The following is a 17,913-nucleotide window of genomic DNA, read 5'->3' as shown; positions in this document are numbered from 1 at the left end:
ATCTCTCATATGGAAGCCACTATCATCATTGTGCTTCTACTTCATCTTTTCACTCATCCATCTATAAAAGAAATATAAATGCCCCACTTGAGGAAATAGTTTTCTCTTGTGGAGTCTCCAAAATGTAATGACCAGCCTGCATCACAAACTGGGAGCCTCGAGGTTGAAAACGATGGTCACATACCAGACAGGACTGAAGGAAGAGACACGATTAAATTGCATTATGGATGTGTTTTGTACCATGAGTAATAATAATGACTGAAAGTCACGCTCTGTTGCTTCGATTTTTACCATTCTGTCTCTTACGAGTCCTTCAAGTCTGTAAAAATGCAATACTAAATCACTGGAGTAGCCTTTTAACTTTGCCTTGCTCCTGAAGGCTTAAGAGTTTACTTGGACTTATCTCCAATTACTTGCGGTTTGACCTGGACTTGCCTCAAAACATTTGAAAACATCCCTAGGAATCTGTAATGTCTGTGCTGTACATAGGATCTGTTCAAGCACAGCAACTGAACATGAAACTGAATATGGCTATGATGAGATACCATTTTATAGAGCAGATTAATGACCAACAAACAGTATTTGTTGCTCAGTATCTTACATGGATGAGTGTGTGTGAAATGGAAATACAATAAGATACAGCCTTCATAGAAACTATGCACAGGGTAAAGTAGAGAACATGTTCTACCAGGCAATGCATGGTGGATTGCAGGGTATCGAGAAGAGATGTCATCAGCATGGCAGTGAATTGTTCTTTTCATAGAATTATCACCAATAGAATGAGTCAGAGCACAAAACCACCATTTGATATCAGACAAACGTATGACATGCTGTCAGGGGATTTTGTTGGTGCGACATTTCACTTGACACTTTCAGCCTACGCTTTTTGGAAGAATTGAACAAAAACAAAATGCGCCAGAGCCGAGTAGAATAGAGCACACATCAAATAAACACTTATCTCTGCTTGGGCCGGATACTTGGCTGTCTAAGCAGACTGCACACAGGCTCATACAGTCATTTGTATGACTCAGGCCTGTTAATGAAAGCAAAAGCCTACCAACTCCAACAGGCACTGACAGTAATCAGCAGCTAATGAAAGCCTTATAAAAAGGGAATTTGGTTGGCTTACAAGGTCCAGAAACGTTAAGCAGGGTGAATATGGTCTGCAATTAAGATGGGGGATGTGGGAGGAAGTAAGTTGGCTGTTGTTATGTTTAAGTTTGGTTCTGTTGGAGTGGGTTCAGAGAGGCAAATTGAATCAACCGTGAACTTGAGTGAGAGGACCTTTCTTATTGTTGTTTTTTTTCTTTCCTAAAGCTGTTTTATATGAGGAATAGAGCAGACGTTGATGTTCAAGTATTGCTTCTGGGCAAAGAGTGACCTGAGAGTGACCTGAAAAAATATAAGCAATGTATTTGCATTCAGTGGTGATCAGCAAGATTTCTGAATTATTTATATGTTTTATTTTTGTTTTCTGCATGGTCTGACTTGTACAGCAGTAGCTGCTTCCCAGCTCCTTTGTAGTCCACGGTTGTCACCCTCCATCTTCATACACTGTTCCTGTGGCTTGCTCACACTCCAAGAGTATTTTTAAGACTAAGCAATGAAAGGCCAGTAACAGTATTAGCTAGCATTTTGCTCTTATTCTGTTTGTGGTGGGTAGCAGTCAGTGAATTTTGGCTTTACTCCCAGCAATGTTTTCAGCTGTTTCTAAGCAAATATGGAAACACATCTGTCATCCAATTTTTTTGTTTATATTGCTTTTCCAGCTGCTTTCACCAAATCAAATGCATCTGTGCTGCAGATACTTGCTGTATGTGGTACTGGTCAGTACTGGCGATAATTGCCATCTTCTTCTTCTTCTGGCTGTTCCTGTTAGGGGTCACCACAGAGGATCATCTGTTTCCATCTCTTTCTGTCCCCTGCATCTTCCTCTGTTGCGCCACACATGCATGGCTTCCCTCAATGTACCCATAAACCTCTCTGGACCTCCTCTTTTCCTCTTGCCTGGCAGCTCCATCTTCAGCATCTTTCTCCTATTATAACCAGCATCTCTCCCCTGCACATGTCCTAAATATCTTAATCTTGCCTGTCTCGCTTTGTCTCCAAACTGTCCAACCTGAGCTGTCCCTTTTAATATACTTATTCCTTATTCTGTCCATCTTCGTCACCTTCTATGAAAATCTTAGCATCTTCAACTCCACCTCCAGCTCTGCTTCCTGGCTTTTCATCAGTGCCACCACCTCTAAACTAGACAACAAAGCTGGTCTCACTACCCTTTTGTAAACCTTTACTTTCACTCATGCCGGAGCCCTTCTGTCGCAGCTCACTCCTGACACTCTTCTCAACCTACTCCGCTCTCATTGTACTCTCTTCTTCACCTCTCCTCCACACTCCATGTTACTCTGAACAGTTGACCCCAAATATAAACTCATCCACCTTCACCACCTCTACTCCTGGCATCCTCACCATTCCACCGTCCTCCCTCCCATTCATGCACATGTATTCCACATTGCTCCTCCTGACTTTCATTCCTCTTCTTTCCAGTGCATACCTCCACCTCTCCTCAACCTGCTCCCTACTCTAAATACACATCACAATGTCATCCACCAACATCACACAGTCCATGGAGACTCTGGCCAGACCTGGTCTGGCAACCTGTCCATACCCATTGCAAACATGAAAGGGCTCACAACATAAAAGATGGGTTCACAGTGGAAATATATTCCCACCTCCAATGTGAACCCATCCTTCATCAGCATTTTCAAAGCAAACATATCTGTAGTGCTCTTTCCTGGCATGAAGCCATAGTGTTGCTCATCACCTCTCCTCTTAACATAGTTTCCTCACCACGGTAGAACAGTTTGACCCACCTCACCTCCACTCTCCCACCCCTATTCCTCTCCCGCTGCCTCCTGACATGCCTTCTCCTTCAACCAACAGTAACATAATTTCGACTGGCACCCTGCTGGTCATTTGTGCCAGTGGCAGCCATTGGTAACCCAGGCCTCAACAGATCCTGTATGGAGATCTGATTTATAATTTGATTTGGCATTGGTTTTACATTGTGACACAGCCATCCCCATTTATCCAGACTTGGAATCGGCACTAAAAATGCACTGGCTTGTACATCCCCAGTGGCTGAGTGGCTGAGTGGCTGAGTCGCTGGTGATAATTGCAATGTGTTGGCTTATTTTGATGAGGAAAGCTAGCACATCAAAACTTGTGATTCCATGAATATTCTGACACCATTAAAGTCAAGACAAGTCAAGTATATTTTGTGTATCTTAATGTCTTAATTGGCTTTCACAGGCTGGTTCACAGTGGGGCTAAATAAAGAGAAATTAGTTAGCATGACAAAAATAAGCATATAAAGACATTCAGGATGAAGGTGAGGAAGCAAAAAAAAAAAAGAACAAAAATGAGGAAATACTAACTAGATAGAAATCCTCCTTTTCATTGCACAGTAGGGGAGTATCACATAAACCTGGCTAATTGCTGTATGACATGGTAAACATTGTCAAATTGTCTTTTTTGGAAAATTACACAAGCTGTTGGATGCAGCTTGATTCGTGAGTTTAATACATTTGTGTTGGGAACATTTGTTCTTTAATGAAATTTCTGTTTAGTTTTCATGCCTTGCTCAAATTGGAGAGAATTTGTATTTTTTGCATCAGAAGTCAAGTATAAAAAAAAACCAGGCCAAATGTTCTTGAGAATACCTCATTTAGTACAGCAATTTCCGTATGCTGCCAATTGATTGGAGGCGAGATGTTGACTGTTATTTGATTTCCCCCCAGTTCTCACAAGGCTGGCATATTGTGAACATCCCACCAGAATGCTCCGGCAAAGTGTTTTCCCGGAAGAATGAGAGCAATGTTTGGACAACTCGAGTGCCCTGGGGGGTTTTATTGAAGTGGTACCAACAATTATTGTGAAGCAGAGTAGCCTTGTGTGTTTTGTTTTTTCTTTATTTATTATCCTGTGGTTCTGCTTTGCTTGAAAAAGGCTGGAGTGATGAAGTAGTGTGAAAGAAATGCATCATCCCTTCCTTTGCTCTCTCTTGCCACTTGAGATAATACCTGTTTACTTTTGGAATGGTTCACAGAAAGTGTTGCTACTCCTACCTCAGTTCATATGGTTTGCGGCTAAATTACATGCAGATTTTCTGAAAATGAAGAATGCAGAAAGGAACACTACTTTTCAGTCTGTTATCTCTCCAGTTATTTTCATTTTCTTCCTCTCTGTGTCTTCCTCTAACTCCCCTTCCCCTTTTGTTTGGCAAGATGCCCACACTAAGGCCTGAGTTCACTCCCGCTGTGTGCCAGACATTGGCCCGTGAGCACTATAATTGTAATCGTGGGTAATTGCCAACCTCTTACAATTGCAGGTTTTGTTGTGATGCCTACGGGCACTCAAGCCAACCCAAGAGCTGCTGCATGGAGGGATTTCATCCCCCAGCCCAGTACACAAATAACAATAAACTGAAACTGTCTTAGCAATCTCCAAATTACAATAAGAATATAAACCACAGTTTGGTTATGGCAATGGAACTGTTCTTGAAAGGTGCTTATAACTTTGCCCAACTTTTATTTGGACTTTCTCATCATCAAGGTTGTGTTTAATGATTTTTCATAGCTGGCTCTCACTACTGTTTTTTAATTAGCTATTTCCACTTTGGCTAATTACTATCACTGAGGGACTCCTAGTCAATCCAGAGCTCAAATGAAAGCAGCAGACAGCTATGTATCATCAAAGCACAGTCTGGCTGCTCTGTTTAGTGTCATTTCACGCTACACCGTACTCTGTCCTTGACTACAAGGCCTCTTCCTTCACTAGCCGTTTTAAACACCAGTGCCTCTAAATCTCATCAGGCCACTTAACCTGATAACATTATACTAATTACATATGTTTTTAGTGGTGACTTTTATTTTTAAACAAATAAGGACTTCTTTTGAATAAAAGACTTCAATTAAGTTTTGGAAACCAGGGAGAAGCGCTTTGGGCCAGTGTGTTTTCAAAAATCCACTGTGATTTTAATTCCTCAATGCTGGCAGGCGCTTCATCATAAAAGGTAATGAGGACGGTTTTGCTATTCAATTTGCACCTCAATCTATTCAAACTGGAAGGTCTCCAGTGAAAACACGTGTTTGGATCACAGTGGCCCCTAGTGGTAATCAAGGGTACGTCGGCCATCCACCAATCCTTGGTTAGATGAACAGATCTTTGTAGCAGCTGTCCTCCTTTTTGCCTTCACCTGTGACAGTGGTGTTACTTAGTGTGCACCTGAACAATTAGGTTCAACCTTTGTGAAGATTACAGAGCTGGTCTCTTTTTGTTTAGGATCCAGTGAAGACAGAGATGTGAGTAATGAGGTGCTGTCATGGGATCAAAGTATGATTCTCCCCTTGATTCCCTGATGTGTCAGTGCTGATGATTAAATAGCTGCTGTGAACACAACACAGGCACACACACACACACACGCACACACACACACACACTCCTCCAGATCACCTATTAGTGAGCAGTGTTTGATCTATTTTTAATGGGGGCTTACAGGTTGTGCATAAACCTATAACAAGAGTCAAATGTCATAGCTGAAGTCTATTAATGCATTCATTAACTTTAATTAACATGTTTGAATATCGCAGTGACTTCAAAGAGGTCTTATACAGTAGTAACATTATCTGCTCCACGGTTTCAGATATCACCAATGCAGATATCATCCTCTTACAACCCATGAGTTTGTTTTTACTGAGGAAGCGAGGAGGTGAGCACACTGCGGAGCTCTGAGACTCGTACTTCATTATTCAGCTGGCAGATTTAAAATCCCAAACCGTGAACAATGGACTCCCTCCAATGAGCCGATGTCTCTTTTGTTCGCTTCCCAAATAACTATGTTAAGAGCCGACTATAAGCCTGTCCCTTCTCTTTTGGACTGAATTTATATGGAGTAGTGTCAGTGTGGAGTGTTTTCATTCATTAATGTGAAGAACATCATTTTCTGAGGGTTGTGTCGATAAGTGGTTTCATCTTTGTGATGCTGTTGTTAATCACGGCAGGTGAAGTGAACTTGCATGGAAAGTCTTAGCTACAACACAATTTTGAATTCATTGAAATGCATAGACACTGCATATGCTGCGAACATTAATTCCCCAAAGATCCCATTATTATATTCTTGGCATACTCTCTTGTCATTTATTTATCCATGTAGAAATCCTCTTCGGGTAGAAACCAAAGTGAAAACTTGAGTAGAAAATATAAAAGGCAGGAAATGTTATGTTGCTAACATCATGGCTGGATCTTGTTATATTTGTACCATAATAGATGGGGCACATCAGATAATGAGGGTTGTTATTTAACCAGAGAGAAGCTGTGAGTGGAATGTGAAATGCGCACCACAGTGATAGAAACCGCAGTGAATGAGATGGAGAGGTTGGTTTTGTTTCTTCACGATCAAGGATCTTCAGAAGCCTTTTCCTGGATCTGAGACACATTTGACAGTTGATTATCCCTAGAATTACCCACAGAGCATTTGGCCTGGTAACTTGATATATTCATGTTGTGTTTTGAAGTGACTCTTAACAGGTAGCTGTACAAAGAAAAAGTTTGTTGTTTCTTCACAAACAGCAGCAGCTGTGGTCAGCTTGAATTCATGTCACTTAGAAAACGAATCCTGTGGTGATATGTTTTCACAGCAGGAACAAAAAAAGATCAATAACATCTAAGAGATTCCTAACCCTAACCCTCCTGCAGTGTCATCCACTCATCTGCTGTCCATACATGCTCAGTGCGGTGCAAACTCAAAGCCCAGTTTTGACAAAATGTGACTTAAGTGCACTGCCTCTAATGCACTGGAACATTGACTGAACATACTCTAATTCTTCTACTAAGATTAATACTACTAGTATTACTGCTACTGATAAGAATAACAAATAGTAAACTCCCAACACCTAACCAACTAACAACAAGCCCCAGACTATCTCTACATTAAGGCGTATACATTTTAAAAAGCTGTAGCCACAATAGCAGGTTTATTTCATTTTGTTTGGTTTTTTTAAAGACCTCTGCCCACAGTGAAACACATTGGAACAGCTAAATCTCTGTCTTCATCCTCTTTCCAATCTGCATCACAACAAACACCTTGTAAAGGAGTGGGTGACAAAATAATTATTTTACAGTTGCGATCTGCAAAATCAACCTTAATGCAGGTTTATAAAACAGCTTTGCTGTATGTATGCATATAAATACATACACATACATACATATATACACACATATATATGTATGTATGTATTTAAATGCATACATGCATAAAGGATCATTAAATGTCCATTCAGCCTGTATGTCTCCAGTATTCTGGTTTAGTCCTGATTAGTAACCAATGAGTTAGTCAACTCAGTGCAGGCAGTCTAAGCCCTCCAGTAGCAAATTGCCATAGAATGGCCCAGCAGACAAAGGCTTTTAGCACACTGCTCACATTAAACTACTTTAAAGCACAAGGGCTTTGGACGTGAGCCTCCATGTGGTGAGCTTAAAACCACTTAGTCAGATTTGAGAGAATATGTCAGGATAGCATAATACATTCAGGTGTTTTCGTTTTTAACATCGGGCAGTGGGAACAGTAGCTTGGACTTTTGATGGTGAATGTTTTGCACGTACCCTGATCTGCTCTTTCTTTGCTTACCCAGATTGGAATTGCTATTAGTATCTGCATTTTACAGGCAGAAACACATCATTTTGAACAAAGACAACCACTAATGCACATTTTACACACAGAGGAAAACAGGATATAATCAGAAAACCTCAACAATATAAAAAATACACAAAATATATTCACACGGTGTATAGCAAAAAAAACAAAACAATATGCGATATAAATTCAAGACTCTATGTTTTCTTTTTCTCCATATACACACACATTAGCTTCAGCTCTGTATGGTTCCCAGATGATTCCTCCTTGTTTCATCTGGTAATAATTCTTGGAGACTTATTAATATGGCTGTCAGCAGAGGGAGACATACTAGTGCTTCCCCAACTCACCTAAATTCTGTAGTGTAACGTAACTGCAAGAATCACGTTGTTCGTAAAAACTGTTATGGTAAGCAACAGCGCTTACATGATTTGTGGCTGTGAATGGGCCCTTTTACCAAGTCACAGTGAGTGCTTTCTTGTGTCTGACACTAGGAGGGTGGATGTTGCCAAACGGTCACAGGTGCAGGATGTGAGGCAGCAGCAATGTTTTTGGCTCATCTCAAAGACGGCTTTGATTTCACTTCCTGAGGCAGGTGCTGGGAGGTTTCCTGTTTCTCTTGGCCAATGAGGGATGTTTCTTGTCTTCTTTCGCTGGCTAGTTGGCGTGCGTGTCGCCTTGGCTTGAGGATTCCACCTCTGAAGAATGGGTGAAAGGGAGAGATATGAAAGGGTGACAGGAGAGAAACAGAGGAGAGGAAATAGACGAGAGGGTGAATCTGTCCTTGTAAAACGACACTTCCATTCCACTTTCCTGTGCGTACTCCCCAGACACTACTTGTGAATGTCACGCAATTAACCAGGCTGTGATATGAGTTAATTAATGACACACAGCTGGCTTGGAGAGGAGAAAAAGGGGGAAGAAAAAGAAAGGTGAACATATTATAACAAGCATCAAGGGGAAAACAAGGAACTGTGTGATGTTATGAAATATCCAACTGGCAGAGCTGGCGTGCTGTAAGGAAATAGATGTCAAAGTAAAAAAGACAAAGGTGCACGGACACAGTGTGAATACATAATATATTATATTTATTGTGTTTTTTGGAATTATAGCTGGAGGGGAACTCAGCTATAAGTGGACATCTAAAAAACAGCCTGAAAATGGAGGAACATTGAGAGAAACCAAGAGAAGCGGTAGATACAGATGCAGAGGAGAGAAAAAGGAGATGTCGTCTTTGAGAAAATTAGAGCTTCTCTGAATAACTACAGTGAACCATATTCTTCTTTATCACGATGCGTGGGTGAGGTGCCAGAGGATTAGAGAGAGTGTGCTACTGAGAGATAGATGAAAAGAGAGACGGAGCCTCTAACTAAGCCAGCAGCAGAGAGGAGATTGACAGAAGGATTCACATGAGATTCAGTTCTTTATCAACATGCAGCCACGCCACGTAAGACCTACAACAGCAGGTTTATTTTATGTTTTTACTTAAGGATTCTCATATCTGGAAGTGTTTAATAACTAGTAATAATTAATCATGAAGAAACTGCTACATTCAAACTCATAGACAACACACATACTGATTTAAAAAATGATGTCATAGCAGATAAGAAATACTTAATAACTTCAAAGCATGTTAGCGGATCAAATCAAGGTTTTACATGTGTCCACTTTAGAATAATTTTACTTTTTATTTATATCACTGCTTTTAATATGTGTGTATGTGCAGCTGTTTTGGAAAAAAAACCCAAACACAGTCTGTCATTTTAAGACTTGCTTGTTCCTTCTAGTTTTTTTATGGCAATATAATTGAAATAAACGCTAATTAACTGCTTAACCCTCTTCCTCCACTATGTGTAAATTTATGCTTTTTCACACTAAACAGCCATGAAGTCAGACCGTAAGCGTCTGAAGGCAGAAAAAGCAGACCTGGTGAACCAGATGCAGCAGCTTTATGCCACACTGGAGAGCCGGGAGGAGCAGCTCCGTGACTTCATACGCAACTATGAGCAGCACAGAAAAGTATGGCAGCCGTGCTCTGACCGTATACTGTCACACACATGTGCATGCAGCCAAACATCCATACAAATAATCTTTTCTTTTGCAACTGTGTTTATTGAATGTCCTTTGCACAAACAAGTATATTAGGTTGTGTTCTGAACTGGTTTTGCAAATGAGTGAGTACTTGGAATGGACAGCTGCAAATGCATCTGAAACACCTCTTGTGTAACCTTCAGTCTTTACAACATAATGTGTGACTGTGTGCATGCTGTGGGATAATTTATGGATATGTGCAGTGTACATGTACTGATCTACTCAAGTGTAGTGTCGCATTCTGTAATTTCTGCATATGAGACCATGCTGTGAAGTACTTTACTACAAATCAGATGATTCTCTTAACATTGAGATTTGAGGTCCAAGCATGTGTATTGCTGGTCATCTGTTCCACTATCATAACATATATTCTTCCGTACCAAAAACAGTCACCATGTACTGATGTTATTGCCAAGCATAGACATTCATGTATCCTCTGTGACATTACATATACAGCTATTTTAGATTTAGACTGCCCTCTTCTTCTGGAAACAGAATTATTTCCCCTTAATCAATTGAAATAAGGTTCCACTAGTTAGCAACTGTGACTCACTTAGATAAGCCTGATTTGTGAGCCAATCCATCAGGATCTCTATGTCCACTAGGAGAGCGAGGATGCAGTGAAGGCACTGGCTAAAGAGAAGGATCTTCTGGAGAGAGAGAAGTGGGACCTGCGGCGGCAAACCAAGGAAGCCACTGAGCATACAGGGATGCTGCGCTCTCAGCTCGACCTCAAGGAAAACCGCATCAAGGAGCTGGAGGCTGAGCTGGCCATGGTGAGACAGCTACACAGGCGGGGGGGTTCTAGACTTGTATCTCTTTCTTTGGCATATATGAGTTTGATATTCTACATATTTAGAATGTGTCTTTGTTAATAATAAAAATAGAGTGTAAACAACAATAAAAAGTCAGAAGAAACCAAAATACAGTTATCTAGGCTCAGACACATATCCATCACTAGTGTTGGAACTAAAGACAAGGACAAGAAAAATAAGATATTTACGCAAAATAAGAAGGCATAAATCATAAGTGTGATTACTGGTTAAATGTGTGTACATTATTTTGGGTATACTTGCATATATTTAAACACGGAAAGCCTTTGAATGTACAGTATAGCCATCCATCATGTCTCCAACCCCCAGATGAGTAACTGTGTCAATCAGAGAATGGAATATCGGGTGTTTGAGCGGCTTGGGGACAGGGACAGGGACTACTCTCCCAGAGTCATGGCGGTAAGATGGGACCCCAAGCTTTGACTTTGACCTCTTTTGACCCTCCTGCTCCTTGGAAATCTCTCCTACTTGTGACCTCATTGTCGTCTTGGAAAGCCCCTCCTCAGCTGCACGTTTTTGACTAACCCCGGCTGATCCCAGTGATCCTAACAACAGTGATCCCAAGGAATTCCTGCTGTGATTGATCTGAATGTGGTTTAGGTCTAATTGAGCAAAGAATTGCTTTTGGGGGAGATAAAAACATCAATATTCTGAAAACTAATGATTACTCCAAAGGGTTGTGATTGTATTCTGTTTTGCATGTCAAAGACATTGATTGGTAATCGTTTGACCGCTGGCAGGTAAAGATGATTGTAATGAAGCTCATTGTGTTGGTGTTGATTTATTTGTAGCCTGCTGTCACTTGGCCTGATGATAAGATTTGCACAATAATAACAAGATTTCAAGAATTTGTTAAACACTGACATGCCAAGGCTGAGCAGAAAACATACACAGGCAGAAAAACAACAACATTTGACTGACACAAACCACACACGCACAAACACATCTCCCAAGGCTCCAGCAGCCTATTGTTGTTCCTGATAAAAGGCAGTGAATTGTGCTTTGTGAAGAGGCTCTACAGAGCACATGTATTCATTAGACTCATGAAAAAGATTCATTATGCCCTGTTTTCCTCATGTCTACACAACCCAAACCTGCACCACCATGGTAGGAGACAGCAAACACCTTCTCCAGATATTCAGTTTGTTTTTCTCAGCACTCTCAGGAGCAGCAGCAAGAGATTTCACACAACAAAAGACAAACATGAATACAGCTGCATTTTTCATGAGACAACAACCACAAGAGGAGGCCAGTGGAGAACTCACATATCCACATGCACTCAGAGACTTGTAGGAGAATTCATGATATATCACTCAACATGTACATGTGTGCACACATACATCATGCATGAATAAAAACAATAACTGTGAAAGACATGCAAAGACAACCAAGAAACTGCAAGAAATTGTAGGATTTCTCTGCAGGATTATTGCTTGTGTTGCTCTCTGACTCTTTCCAACCATCTGTCCACCTTCTTAAGGCCAAACAGTCACTAGCCACCCTTACCAAGGACGTACCCAAGCGTCACTCTTTGGCTATGCCCACGGAAACGGTTGTCAACGGCAACAACCAGGAGTGGGTGATGCAGGCTGACCTTCCTCTGACTGCTGCCATCAGACAGAGTCAGCAGACACTCTATGTCCACACGGGTCATCCCACTGACAGACAAGGTAAGCCAACATGAGCACACGTGCTGCGACGCCTTCATCCTGTTCATGAACTGACCTAAACAGGGGTGGTTTGGTATGCTCATTTTAAACTGCTTCACACACATTCACTCCTGCACATCTGCTCAGTATGATCATATTGTTGACGCTCAAGTCGTTACATTTCATGCGCTTTCTGTAGCAGTTACAGTGAGTGTCTTTTTGGCTTTACAGCTTCCATTCATCTTTGTCTTGCATAAATATTTACCTTTTTATATTTGAGGATGTTTGCAGCTGGAATTCATACATTTTTTCTGTGATGTTCAAGTACTGTAACCTATATTATAAATCTAAAAATGTCTACATTTTTCAGCTATTTTTCACCTGACAGTCACCCAGTTTTTTTTGCCCTTGTTTATACTTTGATATTATAGTTTATATTTGACACCTCAACAACATTTGTGACTGTAGGTTCTTAATTTGACTGACATGTAAATACATTACATACATCACAGGACATGCAGACTCCTTTTGAACATTTAAAACAAACATGGTTTACACACAGAATTTTCTTGCAAAAAGCACACGCTTTTAATAGGGAATAACTGTGGTCTGGAGGCAATACTGTAGTTACGTAATCTGCCCCTCTCAGGATCAGCATTTGAATCGTGTCATGCAACTTCTGAAAAGATCAAACTAAAGTAAACCAAACTGAACTTACTGGCATTTCCCACCCTAAAGAGAAAGTATTACACAAATTAGCCTTGCTGCCTCTAGAGTAGGAGATCATCTCAACACTGTTTGAAAGGGCAGCCTTTCAAACTGGTTGCTGACTAATTGGGAACATCTGGAGAAAGAAGCAGACAAAGAGCAGAAACAAGGAAAACGTGTGAACAGTCACGATCCCACAAATTGCTATGCAATTGCTTGTACTGTACGTATCAGTCTCTCTGGTACACACATGCTCTCCCTCAACCTCTGTGAAGCTGTTTTTACTGTTGCCTAGCAACTGCAGATGATTGCAATAATATCAGGCTTTTGGTTCGGGATTTTTTAGATATATTTTTATTTAAGGGTGTTGCGGCCTCATTGAGAAAAACCTGATTCTCCCTGTGGCCAACTTTTGGTGCCCAAACACACCCGAAGAAAACAAGCCTCTTCTTTCCCCCCTCCCGTCTCGTCCCATTTAGTGGCTGCTGTGCGGGTGAGCCCATGCCACTCGCGTCAGCCCTCCGTCATCTCTGATGCCTCAGCGGTGGAGGGAGACCGGTCATCCACACCCAGCGACATCAACTCGCCACGCCATCGGACTCACTCTCTCTGCAATGTAAGAGCTGCCCACCACTGCACACTCCCAAGTAATCACTTCCTTTTGTTGTAACTGCCTGGCCGCTGTCGTTCCCTTTCCGCCATCGTTCTGGCTGAATTCATGTTTGCCCCACGCAGTCTGTTGTGTACTCACTCTGCAGCTGTGACTTGAATTCATGTGAAAATCAGTGGTGGTTGTAGAATAAGTGCATGCCTGGCAGCATGTCAAGTGTCACTTCCCCTTTCTGTTGTGATCTTTATCTTTCCTGGACTTTTATTACCCACTCTGCACCGCTTTCACTGACTTCTCTGCTTTTGCATCTCTCGTTTTGCCATCCCTTCATCTTCTTCTGCTCTCTCTCTCTCTCTCTCTCTCTCTCTCTCTCTCTCTCTCTCTCTCTCTCTCTCTCTCTCTCTCTCTCTCTCTCTCTCTCTCTCTCTCTCTCTCTGTCTTTCTTCAATCAGTCCCTAGAAGATCTGGAGGAGGCGAAGCGTAAGAAGAAGAAAGAGAAGATGGGGCTGGGCTCTCTATCGCGTGTCTTTGCCAGAGGAAAACAGCGCAAGTCCCTCGACCCCGGTTTGTTTGATGGTACTGCAACACCTGATTATTACATAGAGGAGGATGCAGACTGGTAAAGCACACATGTCCGAGCAGTCCACCTGGAGAGCCTTTGTGGCAATTATCAGAAGACAGCATTGTATTGAAAAGCATGTATGTGTGTGAGAGAGGACGGGTATGTGTGTTTGATGTAAGTGTGTACAGATATAAAAAAAAAAAAATGTGCGTGCCTGGGGCAGTCTCATAAGCATGCATACTCACATGTGTGTGAGCGTGTGTGTGTGAGAGTGTGTGCATGTGTGTGTTGTCCATGGTAAGAGGCCATGTCAGAAGCCGGAGGCGCGTCTGGCTTTGCTGAAGTGTAAACCTTAACGAGCAAATTGCACCTGTATGTATGTACAGTCCTGTAAATAGAGTGTGACACAGCGACCATGTGGATATGTTCTATTGTATCTACCCTCCAAATCGGCTGTGTTATTGGATCTTTTAATTGTTCTTTACATTTTGACTTTTTGTTTTCACTCAACTGGAAACTTGAAGGACTGCTGTACCTGTAAATAACAACAGTTAATGTGCACTTTGTGCGTGTAAATGTCTCCTTGTCCTGAATGCCTTTGTTATTTTTGACATGTACCCCCACCCCACCCCACCCGTCCCACACCTCTCACTACCTTTAACTTGAACTCCACCCTGTTTATTGTCCTGCTTGGTCCATCCCCTCCTTCCACACTGCCATGATGAGAACAGTTTCCTGTAGGCAACATGCAGACTCCTCAAATCCACATCCAATTTGGTCGTACAGCTCATCCATCAACCGCCAAGAAAACAGTGCATAGCCACCCCGAGATCTTTTGCTCAAACGAGCAAAGACGCCACTAAATGCAGAATGAACTTTCTATGCAGCAGAGTTTGTTCCACATCAACATGAAGCCAAACAGGAAATGTAAGAAATGTGTTTTCTATCTATTAAGATAGAAGGTACATGACTAATGATGTGTGATATGCATGCACATAGTCCCAGTCCCCAAATGCATGGTGAACAAAACCCTACTAAACCGAATTGTCTTTCTCTGGGTATGTTGCCGAGAAGATGATAAACTGTCTGTTTAAAAAAAAAAGAAAAGAAAAAAAAAAGAGAGAGAGGTCAGTTACGGATTTCATGATGTTTATTCATGATTTCCTCCATTTTAAATGAAGTGATTACATTTGGAAACCTCGACCCTCTATTATTCAGGAAATGTTCTGGTTAAACTTTAAGAGCTTAACAGCCCCAGCTAAACATAGAGCGCTTTATTCTGCACCTACAAGGCTATTTATGCAAAATGACATTTGAAATATTAAAGGTCAGTTAAGTCAACAGTCTCAAAGCAACACTACACTTTGGATTATGAAAGAACTTCCACTTATTCATGAGGCTCTGTACCATTTTCTCTGTGTAGGATCTTGCAGTAGCTTGTAGCTATAATCTTATTAATACATTAAAATCATTTTCACAGTTAAGTTATTCTGGGAAAAAGTGACACTGAACAAGAAAGCTATTATCACAACATATGTGCTAGTATAAAATATCAGTTGTACTTACAATATAGATATTAGTCTGATGGTCAAGGCTTCTTTAAACAGCAGGAATTAGGCCATTTTTCCAGAATATAAACACGTCAATTTAAAGGTAGGAGCAAGGAGCAGACATTAAATGAACTCGTATAACAATAACGAGTGCCAACTCTGAAGGTTAAACCTCAGACTTAAGCAGGCTAATCAAACTGAAGCAAATGCATACCTTCACCCGTGACCTTGTGAACTCACCAAAACATTCTGATGCGGAGTTCAGGCCATCGCTGCAAAAAAAGCAATTAACTATGTGCCAAAGGTTAATAGCATTTCTTCAAGCAAAAGAATTGCCACAGACATTGGATTATTTTCATCCTTTCATTGGATTGAGCCGGAGTCTGCACTGCCCCCCCCCAGGAAATCTTCTCTCTCCCTGATATGAAACTAACACTGGGTATTTGTCAGTCTCACCTGAAGCACTATAGAGTCACAGATTACACTGGAGCTGTGTTTTACCACAGTGCTCGTCAAAAGAGCGTCCACATAAGCAGCGAGGGGATTAGCATTTAACCCTCAGCTCAAACTACATTTGGACTCGCACACATTGGATCCAGAGGTGAATCACTAACGTAATGCAAAGATAAGTCATCATGTAATAAATTGTATGTATAAGAACAACAGCTCGACCAGTTTATTTCATTAAACATTTAATGAAATGTATTGAAAATCAAGGCTATTTTTTTATTTTTTTTTCATTTAACCAACTTTTATGATACTCTGTTGATGGGGAAAAAAGAACATATCAAATGAAAAACATTGTATCATTTTATGTTTTGAGCCATGGTATCTTGTTTTTTATTTTATTCTTTTACCACAAATATTTAACTTTTTGTAAATGAGATAACATTACAGAAATGAAAGTAATATTATTGAAGAGTTTTATTTAAAGTCAAAGATGTAGGCCTCAGTGGAGGACTTCTATTGTGAGGTCCTGAGATGTTTAGAAACGGATAGTAGCAAACTTTTAAAGGCATGGCAACAAAATTACGCTCAAAGAACTAAATGAGAAAAAAAAAGATTATTTTAAAATAAAATGAATAACGTTAAATTTCCACGTGGCTGTCCTCTCTTTCCCTGTGTTAATGTTTGTGTGTGTATGTGTGTTCATTTGTTGTGGTATGGCTCTAATCCTGATTCGTCCCTCTGTGCTGGAGGGATCTGCCATTTTTAACATATGCGTTAGCTTCCCTCAGCCCTGCAAGTCCATCTGTGGGAGGACTGCATCTCAAATCTTCCAAATGGCCTCCTTTCCACTCTTTTCAAAACATTTAACCCTTCATTCACACCCGAAAGTCTTTCTTTCTCTTATATTACCCTGAAATCAATCATCAAGAGATGGGAGGGAAAGGAAGCCATGTCTTAATAAACAGAACTCATATGTATGTCAGCACATGGTGTCGATAATGCTATGTTTTGATTTGACCCCTGACTTCTAACACTGACCCCTCTTGCCTGACCTCCACTGGACTCTCAACACAGTGAAGTGACCCAAGAAGTAATCAATCAGACTCAGTGAGATCAAGGTACACCAGTTTCAATTGCTTTAAAAATGAACCTGCTGGGTTGCAAACTGTGTTTGCAGATGACTCCTAACTCAAGAAACATCACAAAATGACCTCAGAAATGAGCACTTCTTCAAGTTGAATCTAATTCTGATGCAAACCATCCAAAAACTGTTGAGTACTGCGGCAGATGTGGTGCTTTCAAGGGCGATAGCAAGTTTTTTTTTTCTTGTGTATTTACATCCAACCAAACTACTCTAACTTTCTCTCAATTATTAATATTACTTCAGCACAGACTTCAGATGCACTTTACAGATTTTCACATTTATCAAATATCGCTATAACAATGACCATATGAATGTAGCAATTAAAGGAATAGTTTTACAGTTTGGGAAATAGGCTTATCTACTTTGTTGCAGAGATACAGATGAGTAAATCAATACAATTTTCATATTACACACACACATACATATATACATACATATATATATATATATATAAATATATATATATATATATATATATATATTCATTTTAAGCTGAATAAATATAAATATATATATATATATATATTCACACACACAGATATAAGAATGGCATCATCTAACTCTCTGCAAGAAAGTGAATAAATACATTTAACAAAATATCAAACTATTCCTTTAAGGCTCAT

At 40.6% G+C, this 17,913-nt stretch overlaps 1 protein-coding gene across 5 annotated transcripts in view; it reads left to right on the top strand.

Moving 5' to 3' along the window:
- The window catches only part of LOC133987583 (kazrin-like), a 127,505-nt gene extending 109,861 nt beyond the window's left edge, over window positions 1-17,644 (top strand). For 2 of the 5 annotated variants that reach the window (XM_062426997.1, XM_062426998.1), the window contains exons 3-8: window positions 9,576-9,712; window positions 10,390-10,560; window positions 10,927-11,016; window positions 12,098-12,287; window positions 13,454-13,590; window positions 14,037-17,644. In XM_062426997.1, the coding sequence (XP_062282981.1) occupies window positions 9,576-9,712; window positions 10,390-10,560; window positions 10,927-11,016; window positions 12,098-12,287; window positions 13,454-13,590; window positions 14,037-14,207 (896 nt within the window). In that variant the 3' untranslated portion in view covers window positions 14,208-17,644. The remainder of the gene's footprint in view (window positions 1-9,575; window positions 9,713-10,389; window positions 10,561-10,926; window positions 11,017-12,097; window positions 12,288-13,453; window positions 13,591-14,036) is intronic. The other 3 variants (XM_062426995.1, XM_062426994.1, XM_062426996.1) reach the window with 3 other exon arrangements.
- Window positions 17,645-17,913: the final 269 nt, after the last annotated feature.

Source organism: Scomber scombrus, chromosome 10 (assembly GCF_963691925.1).
Source record: "Scomber scombrus chromosome 10, fScoSco1.1, whole genome shotgun sequence".
Taxonomy (NCBI): Eukaryota; Metazoa; Chordata; class Actinopteri; order Scombriformes; family Scombridae; genus Scomber; species Scomber scombrus.
The sequence above is the reverse complement of the archived record's forward strand: the minus strand, read 5'-3'. Positions and strand labels throughout refer to the sequence as shown.